General features: G+C 42.9%; 1 protein-coding gene across 1 annotated transcript; it reads left to right on the forward strand.

Annotated features, from left to right (window-relative positions):
* Positions 1-5,803: 5,803 nt before the first annotated feature.
* LOC122753751 (zinc finger protein 593-like) lies at positions 5,804-6,327 on the forward strand. Its single transcript, XM_044001413.1, has one exon. It carries the CDS (start codon positions 5,804-5,806, stop codon positions 6,233-6,235), a length of 432 nt encoding a protein of 143 aa, XP_043857348.1. The 3' UTR covers positions 6,236-6,327.
* The last annotated feature ends 5,023 nt before the right edge of the window (positions 6,328-11,350 follow it).

Below are 11,350 nucleotides of genomic sequence, written 5' to 3' on the forward strand. Positions count from 1 at the left end.
ATCAAGTGCTCATGGGCCTAGAAACACTTAAAGAAGTCTAAAGTTCTATTCTACATGAGTATGAGGACATTATAGTGATTATTATTACAGGGTAGGAAGGGAAAGGAAGAGAATAAGCATTTACATGGGACCCATAGTATGCCAAGCACTGTGCTAAACACTGCAAATGTTATCATGGACCGTAGGTGTGACTATTGTCCCCATTTTACTGTTGAGGAAACTGAGGCAGGCAGGGGTGAAGCCACTTCCTTATGGTCACACAGCTAATAAGTGTCTGAGGTTGGATTTGAACTCGGGTCTTCCTGACTCCAGACCCAGTGCTCTATCCATGGTGCCACATCCCTGGGTAATGTATTTTTTTTAAAAAAAAGTTAGAAGCAATCTTAGAGGTCATCTATTCCAACCTTCTAATCTTCCAGGGAAGAGGCAGAGGGGTACAGTGGGAAGAAAACTAAATTCAGAGTCAGAAAGTCTAGATTCAAATCTTGATACTTCCCCTTACTAGGTATCTCAGGCAAATTGAACCCTCAGTTTCCTCATTAGAAAAAGGAAATTATTTTTCTTGGGGTGTTTTTTTTTTGGTTTGTTTTTATCTGTTTTCCTTTGCAACATGGCTGATGTGGAGATATGTTCTACATGCCCACACAAGTATTATCTATAGCAAAATTGTTTTCCTTCTCAAGGAAAGACAGAAAGGAGGGAGGGAGAGAATTTGGAACTCAGAATTTTCAAAAACATGTTATGATTTTTTGTTTACATGTGATTGAGGGGGGAAATTAAAGACAACAGCAACAAATCTGAAAAACAAAAAAAGAAAAAGGAAGAGAATGGGCTCTTGTAGATTTCAGATGTAGATTCAAGATTGTACAAAAGAGGGCAGCTAGGTGGTGAAGTGGATAAAGCACCAGCCCTGGATTTAGGAGGACCTGACTTCAAATCCGGGCTCAGACACTTGACACTTACTAGCTGTGTGACCCTGGGCAAGTCACTTAACCTTCATTGCCTGGCCAAAAAAACAAAAACAAACAAGATTGTACAAGAATGGACTCTTGTAGATTTCAGATATAGATTCCAGATGACCTTGAAGGTCTTCTAATGTATACAACTCCTTCATTTTACAGATAAGGAAACTAAGGCCCATGCAGGTAAATTGATCATCATTTCACTTCTCACTTTCAGCTTTTTCTCCCAAGATAATAGGATTTAGAGCTGGACTGGCCCTTTAAGATCACCTCCCACCTGGTCAGACTGAGGTGTCCTGACTTCTAATCCAAGGCTGTGAGGCAGCTCTTAACAAAAGGCAAGATGTACTTCAATGCCAACACATCTCTTCCCTCCTCCCACCTCCTACATAGGTTGTCCAGTGCCCTGTTGACACCTTGTGTTACCTTCAACGAGCTTCTTGCCATTTCTGAGTCTGAGGAGGTAAAAGTAGATGATTTCTAATTAAGGTCTCTTCAAACCTGAACATATTAAAGTTCTGCTGCCCCTGACGACTTTCTCTGGGTCATGGCCCCCATTCTTTTCCTTCTGCCCCACCCTATCCAAATTTCCCCCATCCTGTATCCCAGCCATTAAGAGTTCTAGTCTCGGGGCAGCTAGATGGCGCAGTGGATAGAGCACTGGCCTTGGAGTCAGAAGTACCTGAGTTCAAATCCAGCCTCAGACACTTAACACTTACTAGCTGTGTGACCCTGGGCAAGTCACTTAACCCCAATTGCCTCACTAAAAAAAAAAAAAAAAGAGTTCTAGTCTCTTTGAGGTCTAATCTGATTAAATAATCCAGGTTCCCAAGTGAATGATAGCGAATGCATTGATGAGTTATACTCAAGGATGTGCCTTTCAACCTAGGACTGTTGGGGACATAATCCCTTTGCTCCTCTTGCATAAAGCACTAATGGTGGAATTTAATGGTAACTGAAAATAAGGGAGAGAGCCCACCACCCCCACCACCCAAGTAGTTAAAGCCAGAACCTCGGTGCCTGCAATCTCCTTGGTATCAAGTATACACAAGCATGACTCACTCAGTAGTCACTTAATTCCACATAATTGCCTGTTAAAGTTTAGAGACTTTCTTGTTTGCTTTTCGGGAAATTTCAGTGACACTCCATCATTTTCAAAATTGAAATCGTTTCCACCAGACCCCTAACTCAACCCGTGACACCCCAGTTCCACATGCATGATCAAGCGACCTGAGAGATGATTTACTCACCAGAATGCAGAATCCCAGGACCGGAAGGGACCTCAGGGGCTGGCTGGGCAAACCTGCGACTGACCAGGAATCTCTTCCATCATACTACCAAGTCTCCAGCCTCTACCTGAAGACCTCCCTTACAGAAAGTCCATCACCTCTTAAAGCAGCCTGCTCTCATTTTAGGAAGTTTTTCCTTCTATGTAGCCTAAATCTGCTTCCCTACACCTTCTATCCACTGTTCTTTGTTCTGCCCACTGGAGCTAAGCAGAACAAGTCTTACCTTTCTCCCACATGAGAGCCCTTCAGATATGTGAAGGCAGCCATCATATGCCCCTGGTGCCCCAAGCCTCCTCTCCCATACACCAAACATCCTTAGAGCCTTCAGCCTGTGCCCACCAAGCATACACTCAGGTTCCCTCACCATCCCAGATACCTCCCTCCAAGGGCACACAAGTTTGTAAATACCCTTCAAAAATATGTACTCTCTATTGTATGTTGTTGTTTGGTTATTTTTAGTCCTGTCCAACTTTACACGGCCTGATTGAGGTTTTCTTCACAAAGATACTGGAGTAGTTTGAAATTTCCTTCTCCAGCTCATTTTATAGATGAAGGAACTGAGTCAAATAGGGTTAAGTGACTTACCCAGGGTCACACAGCTAGTAAGTGTTTAAGGTCAGATTTTAACTCAGGTCTTCCTGATTCCAGGCCCAATGCTCTATTCACTGTGCCATCTAGCTGCCTGAAAGATTTCAAGAGTCCAGCCCCATCATTTTACAGATAAGGAAACTGAGGGCCTGGGAAGAGAATTCACCTGCCCAAGATCACAAACATAGTGAATGGCTGAGTCATGATTTGAACACAGGTCCTCTGACTCTCCATTAAGTGCTTTTCCTATTATTCTTGCCCCAGTGAAGTGTCCCATCATAGTGACAGGACACAAGACGATCTACTAGATTCATCTCCCTCGTATGGAGTGATATGGAGTGAAGTAAGTAGAAACAGGAGAACAATTTATGAGATAAAAACAATACCGTGAAGATGAACAGCTTTGAAAGACATAAAAAATCTGATCAACACAATGGCCACTCCTGGTTCCAGAGGACCAGTGATAAATCCTGCCACCCACCTCCTGAAAGAGAGGTCATGGAGTCAGGGTGCTGGAGGTGACATTTTTGGATGTGGCCAGTATGAAAATTTGGTTAACTTGACTATGCATATTTGTTACAATCATGCCTTTCTCTTTTTTTCCTTTTCAATGGGGCAGGAGAGGAAGAGAAAAAAGTTTGTTTATTTAAAAAAACACAAAATAAAAATTTTAAATTTCATTTTAAGGGACTGTCTTTTTTCATCTCTGTTTCTCCCCTCTCTGTCCCCTCCCCCACAGTTCTCTCTACCTATAGTTGGTGCTTAATCAGTAGTGGTGGTTGAATTAAAATGAACGAGAATGCAGTATGTAGAGATTGCTCCCTCCCTCTTTGTACCAGTGGCACTTGCTGGTTTTAATTGCTTGGCGCATTGTCAGGGGCTAGCCCCTTTGCTGACTAACAGCTCAGCCAGGCTGTGACAAGAGAAGCAGCAACACCGAGGATGTTGGATATTATCTCTTCTTCATCCTGTCCTCCATTGGTGCAACACAAGAAGAAGGGCCCAGGTATCAATCAAAACATGCCAACTGCTAATCTAGGGTTCCTCGGGGGGGAAAAAAATCCAAAGCGATTGTAAGTACCACTGAACCCTAGCACTGAAACTCAATGTCTCCCTTGCCACCTTCCGGGGAACTGTCGGGGAAAGAGTAACTTCTAGCTACGGCCTGGGCATTCCCTAATAGGACAGCACCCACCAGATACCTCAGTGTAGACACAACCCTGACCCTAGCACTCTCACACGGTCTCTAATGTGAAAGGTGTCCATGTGTCTGCTGTGGCTAGAATCTTACCTAAGGGGAAAAATAACTGTGACTTTGGACAAGTTATTAACCTTCTCTGAGCCTAAATTCGTTCACCAGTATTAACTATTACATTATTCATTTCAATTATCTTGAAGGTTTTTTTCCTGCTCTGATAGTCCATGTTCTAAAGTCCCTCCCCTACCTGACATCGTATATTCTAATGACTCTAACATTCCCTATTCTAAGGTCCCTTCTAACTCTGACATTTTGCTTTAAGGTCCTTTCCAGGTCCGACATCTTAGGTCTGAAGGTCCCTTCCATCTCTAACATTCCATGTCCTAAGGTCCCTTCTAGCTTTAAATATCATGAAACTTGTGGATGGTCCAGATGGGAATACAAAGGAAAGGATATAGAATAGAGGATGAAATATGCTAATAATAATAGCTAGCATTTATGGAATGCTTTAAGGTTTGCAAGTGCTTTACAAATATTATCTAATTTTATTCTCACAACAACCCTGGGAGGTAGGTGCCATTATTATCTTTATGGAACAGATGGGAAAATAGAGATTAAATGACTGGTCCAGAGTCACACAGCTATAAATGTCTGAGGCTGGATTTGAACTCTGGTCTAGCCTATCTCAAAGTCCTATGCTCTCTCCACTGACCCTAGATGTTACTTGAGGGAAAAGGGAGACTTGGGGATAAAAGCACCTTCGTAACTTCTTCTCAACTAACAATGAAGACAGTTACTCAGAGGCACCCCCATGCTCCTCCCCACTCCAATGGGAAGGATTAAAAAGACTTTGTCAGGATTACAGCTGCCAATCAAGTTCAAGTGAATTTTTAAGAGCTTAATTTGTGGCACCGGGTTTCAAATAAAATCATCAAGTCCAGTCGATTAAGCTCATTAAGCCCTGGCGGACTGGCTGGTGTTCGGGTGCTACTATCAGATTCGGAGACATGAGAATTAATTAGGCTTCTGTTATCCTTTGTCTGGATTAGCCGGTGCAGGCCCAGAGGCCTGGTGATTCCTTGAGAAGAGAGGAGTCTGATAATCTCTTTAGCAGGGCCGCTGGGACAGGGGGAGCCTGGAGAGATTTCTCGGGGATCAAACAACACAAAACAGGGATGTCCTTTGATTGAGGAGGGTGTGCATGCCTGGGGTGGGGTGTGGGGTTAGGGAGGACCAGGCTGGATAGTGCAAAACATTTCCTGGAAAGCCATGGGGCTGGAAAATTGGTTTGACGGAGTAAAATTGGAAAATGTAAAACAGCAGAAGGATGTCATGAGAATGATTGCCGGACTTGGATCCACACTCCAGCTCTGATACTTTTCAGCTGTGCAACCTTGGGTAATGCTCTCTCTGAGTCCTGATTTCTTCATCTGTGAAATGGGGATAATAATGTTTGTGCTCCTTACCTTGTGTTATTGTTGTGAGGAAAGCTCTTTGCAAACCTTAATGTACCACAGAAACGTGAGCTATTAGTCAGAGCTGTAACTAACAATTCTGGTGCCCAGAGTACACAATGCAAAATGCTTCTGGTGTGAGCAGCTTGAAATACACTCTCAGATAAGGGTTTTGCAGGGGAAAAGTGTAGAGATGAGCCGGGTAAGGGAGGAGCTTAACTTGGGTTTATGGTGGTCAAGAGCAAAAGCTTGCTAACTGGTGGAGCTTCCTGGAAGATATTATGCCCACATGGAAGATTTTGTTAAGAAAGGATGGGGGAGCCTCAACCCGGAATCGAGGCTATAGCCCGCTCCCGGCGCACCAGCGCGCACCGCGCGCACTCCCTGGCCCGCCAGCTGAAGGCCAAGCGGCGGCGGCCGGACCTGGACGAGATCCATCGGGACCTGCGGCCCGACAGCGCCGCTCGCCGGCCCCAGCCCGAGGACGAGCAGGACCCCGACCTCCCCGGAGGTGGCCATCACCGCTGCTTGGCCTGCGCGAGATACTTCATCGATCCTACCAGCCTCAAGAATCATTTGAAGTCCAAAGATCACAAGAAAAGGCTGAAGCAGCTGACAGTAGAACCCTACACTCAGGAAGAAGCTGAGCGGGCAGCAGGCATGGGCTCTTACGTGCCCCCCAAGTTGTTGGCAGTGCCCACAGATGTATCCACTGAGACATCTGCCATGGAGGTGGCCGGCTGAGGCTGCCCAAAGACGGAGGAAGCCTACATTGGACAGTGATGCTGGCCAGGCTGGGCTGGCTGGACTGTATCTCTCCCCCAACAGCCAGAGCAGAATCTTTCCCAATAAAGGAGCTGAGCTGCTAAAAAAAAAAAAAAAAAAAGGATGGGACTCCACTGTTTGTCCTATACCACTTAAAAGTAATTACTTTTTTTTTTGGCAGGGCAATGGGGGGTTAAGTGACTTGCCCAGGGTCACACAGCTAGTGAGTGTCAAGTGTCAGAGGCTGGATTTGAACTCAGATACCCCTGAATCCAGGGCCGGTGCTTTATCCACTGCGCCACCTAGCGGCCACAAAAGTAATTACTTTCATTGGGTTAGAACAGTTATTGATTGAATCCATCAGTGAAAACTGATGGAACAGGACCTGTACACTTCTTTTTTTTTTTTTCAGGGCAATGCGGGTTAAGTGACTTGCCCAGGGTCACACAGCTAGTAAGTGTCAAGTGTCTGAGGCTGGATTTGAACTCAGGTCCTCCTGAATCCAAGACTGGTACCTTATCCACTGCACCATCTAGCTGCCCCCCCTGTACACCTCTTTAAGGAAATAAAAGTCATTGCATGAGAGTATTGGTCGTAGTCAGACGAATTTGTATAAAAAGGAGGGACTATCGAAGAACTAGATGAACATTCTGAGTCTGAGAGCAGGGAAGTATGAGGGAGTCTTGTAGAGCTGAGCCAAAAACAGGGAGCTAAGGGGAAATCAGAAAAATCATGAAAAGAACATGGAACTAAGCTGTGGCAGAGAAAGGAGAAGTGGGGGAGGGTCATAAGCCCTGAAGGCAGGTCAGAGCAGAAGACTCAGGCTGATACCAATAGTTGTAACTACAAAGACTGAAGGAAATACCACAAAAAAGGTCTGCTCTTTCCACAACTTCCCCTCCTGGTGCCTGTCCATCCACAGACACTGTAATGTAATCTTCTCCTTTGTTAGACAAATGTTTCTAGCACCCAGAATCTTACCTCAGCCACAGAGAGGCCAGGGATTAATTCAATACAGGACTAAATAGGAATTGGGGAAGAAAGCCAAACCTTTGCCTAAATGGTTTTTTTGCTGGTGGTGGTTTTTTTTTGGGGGGGGGCAGTATTTTGTTTTGTTGTGTGAGGCAATCGCAGTTAAGTAACTTGCCCAGGGTCACACAGCTAGTAAGTGTCAAGTGTCTGAGGCCGGATTTGAACTCATGTCCTCTTGACTCCAGGGCCAATGCTCTATCCACTGTGCCACCTAGCTGCCCCACCTCTGCCTAAATATTAAGAGTTTTCCCAACTGGGGGCTCAGAGCAATTGTGATTGTTCTCATAACTTTTTGTCTAAAACAAACTTCCTAAAGTCACAAAGGAAGAAACCACAGGGAACTTACAGGCTATTACATATTATGTAAATATGTAGGTTGTCTATTGCTGAAGCTCTGTGGCATGGGCTAGAGATGGCCTAAGAACTGTCACATTCATCAGAGAATTGGAGGAAAGCTGTGTGCATACTACCATGTTAGTGAGTACATGTTATATGTGCCAGAGGAACATTTGGACTTTCCATTCATTATTTCTCTCTTGCTGTATGACTTACTTGGGTAAGGTCCATGGCTTCCTGAACTAAGAACTCTCAATGCCATCCCTTAAATGTCTCTGATCTAGGGGTTCAAGTTTGGGTTCAAAAAGAACTAGATTGGGGGTGGCAGCTAGGCGGCACAGTGGATAAAGCACCGGCCCTGAATTCAGGAGGACCTGAGTTCAAATCCAGCTTCAGTTATGTGACACTTGCTAGTTGTGTGATCTTGGGCAAGTCACTTAACCCTCATTGCCCAGGAAAAACAAAAAACAAAACAAAACAAAACAAAAAACAACAACCATGCATTGCCTGATCATTTTGAAGGAGTCAAGACCTTAGTTTATACTCACTAGGTTTGCCAGTCTTCACAAAACAATAGTTATAAAAAAGACTATTACAAATAGTAAATATTGAGTAAATGCATTTATCCAAACAAAACAGCAAATAGAAATCAGATTTCTACAGATTAGAATATCCAGAAAATACATAAAAGTAAATAAGCTCTTCAGTTAGGAACGAGAAAAGATTTCAGCTCAAAACAGGAGAAAAAGAATGATCTCACACAGGGAAATTCCTTTTTCAGCATTTCCTAGAGTTGTAGGTCTCAGAACTCAGGAACATGATGTAGGCCAGCTTCCCTATAGGATTACAGTCCACCAAAGGCTTTCTCTCTCAATTGCATCCCTTGGAGGTCCTTTTTCCATATGTCTTTCTTTTTTTCATTTAATAGTATTTTTTCCCAATTACATGTAAAGATAGTTCTAAATTTTTCTCCCTCCTTCCTTTCCTCCCCACTTCCCTAAACAGCAATCAATCTGATATAGGTTATATATATATATGTACAATCTTGTTAAACATATTTCCACATTAGTCATGTTGTAAAAGAAGAATCAGAACAAAAGGGAAAAGCCATGAGAAAGAAAAAACAAAAACAAAGTGAAAATAGTATCCCTCCATCTGCATTTAGACACCTTAGTTTTTTCTCTGAATATAGATAGCATTTTTCATCATGAGTTCTTTGGAATTGTCTTGGATCATTGTATTGCTGAGAAGAGCTAAGTCTATCACAGTTGATCATCACATAATGTTGCTCTTGCTGTGTACAATGTTCTCCTGGTTCTGCTCACTTCACTCAGCATCAGTTCATGTAAATCTTTCCAGGTTTTTTCTGAAATCTCACTGCTCATCATTTCTTATAGCACAACAGTATTTCATTACATTCATATATCACAATTGGTTCAGACATTCTCCAGTTAATGGGTATCCCCTCAATTTCCAATTCTTTGCCACCACAAAAAGAGCCACTATAAACATTTTTGTGCATGTAGGTCCTTTTCCCTTTTTATGATCTCTTTGGGAAACAGACCTAGTAATGGTACTGCTGGGTCAAAAGGTATGCACGGTTTTATATCTTTTTGGACAGTTCCAAATTGCTCTCCAGAATGGTCGAATCAGTTCACAACTCTACCAACAATGCATTAGTGTCTCATGCTGATGATTGATGTGGATTTATTTTATATCCTGCAACTTTGCTAAAGTTGTTAATTGTTTCAAGTAGTTTTTTTAGTTGATTCTCTAGGATTCTCTAAGTATACCATCCTATCATCTGTAGAGGGTGATAGTTTTGTTTCCTCATTGCCTATTCTAATTCCTTCAATTTCTTTTTCTTCTCTTATTGCTAATGCTAACATTTCTAGTATAATATTGAATAATAGTGGTGATTCCACATGTCTTTCCCAAGATTGTCTGGAATCACTCAGTTAAGTGTCTTATACAAAGTGCCATGCTCAGCATTCTCTCTGCCCATCAAGAGTCACATCCTGCTCTGCATAGACACCAACATGTAAAACCACCCTTAGGCTTGGGTGGAAGCCAAGTTACATTCCTATTTTAACTAATTATTCCTTTTAACTAGGTGCAAAGCTCAGTTGTTTCCACCTGATGGAGTAGTACAAGACCTGTCAGAGCCCCTAAATCTAAATTTCAGTGCTCTAGGACATAACCCCATCACCCTGCCCTAGTTATGGCTATGATGTGATTATTATTTGTAAGCAAGACAGCCTGGAGGGGTGGAGTACCAAGTGGCAACCTAAGGTAGAATTAGAAAGTAGGCTACAATGAAATGTTTTTTAAAAAATATATGGAAAGTTCAGAAGAGAATACAAAAATATATGGAAAGTTCAGAAGAGAATACAATTAGGGAAGTTTTTATTATTATTACATTAAATTTAATATAGATTAAAAAATAAACTACATAACAAGTTCATTATTTTATATTTTTATGTGTGTTCTTATTTGTATATTGAAAGGTGCATATTTGTTAAGTTCAAAAGAAAAAAGTAGAAAAGGTCTATCAATAATATATGCAAATACATCTTGACTTCAGGAGATGAGTTGGCTTTGGCTCTGCACTGTATACAGACAGAAGCAATTTACTCACCATGCCCTATCCTGGGTCACCTTCTTCCACCCACCTCCCAAAATACCTCTCCAAAACACACATACACCACCACCACCATCTATCATGGGAGGAGGTAATAGCAATCCACAGGGGATAGAAGCAGATCCCAAACTGTCATCTCCAATTCTAAAGGTATTTAGAATTATGTTTTCCAAACTCATTTAGTTACATAGCACTTTGGAGTTAATGTATTATTCCCATTTTAAAGATGAGGAACTGGGGGCAGCTAGGTGGCGCAGTAGATAAAGCACAGGCCCTGAATTCAGGAGAACCTGAGTTCAAATCCAGCCTCAGATACTTGACACTTACTAGCTGTGTGACCCTGGGCAAGTCACTTAACCCTCATTGCCCTGCAAAAAAAAAAAAACAAAACAAAAACAAAAAGATGAGGAACCTGAGGCTCAGATTGGTAAAGTGTTAAGCTTTGGGGCACTAGTCACTATTTGTAGTAGTGCCAGAAAATGGACTTCTGGCTCCAAGATGAGGTTGCTTTTCCACTATACTCCACAAAGGAAATTTAGCCTCTTTTTGTGTGTGTGAGGCAATCAGGGTTACGTTACTTGGCTAGGGTCACACCGTTAGTAAGTGTTTAATGTCTGAGGCTGGATTTGAACTCCTCCTGCCTCCAGAGCCAGTACTCTATCCACTATGCCACCTAGCTGCCCCCTTACCCTCCTTTCATATTGAAAAATTGCCACATGTAGTAGTTTGGGTAATAATAAGAATACCCACTTCGATCCTTCTTTGAGGCTACACAATCTCACAGTTGGCAGAGAGCTCAGAGGCCCTCCTCCACATCCATACAGGAACACCACATCCCCAGCAAGCTGTTGTGCAGGCTTTGCTTAAAAACATCTAGTTTAGTGAGTGGGGGGAGTCCTTCCACCGCCCCAGGCAGCCCCCTCCTTTTGGGAACAGCTCCAATTGTTAGGAAGCTTCCCCCTCTATTGAACCTAAAAGTGCCCAAAGCTTCTATCCCTTGGTCTTGGTTCCTCCCTCTAGAGACCAAAGAGCTCTGTCTAACCCCTCTTCCTCATGAAAGTCCTCCATGTCTCCCTTCATCTCTC

The sequence above is a fragment of the Dromiciops gliroides genome, chromosome 1 (genome assembly GCF_019393635.1).
Source record: "Dromiciops gliroides isolate mDroGli1 chromosome 1, mDroGli1.pri, whole genome shotgun sequence".
NCBI lineage: Eukaryota > Metazoa > Chordata > Mammalia > Microbiotheria > Microbiotheriidae > Dromiciops > Dromiciops gliroides.

Coding starts and splice junctions, on each gene's coding strand:
- LOC122753751 (XM_044001413.1), top strand. CDS start 5,804: ATGGGGGAGCCTCAACCCGGAATCGAGGCTATAGCCCGCTCCCGGCGC.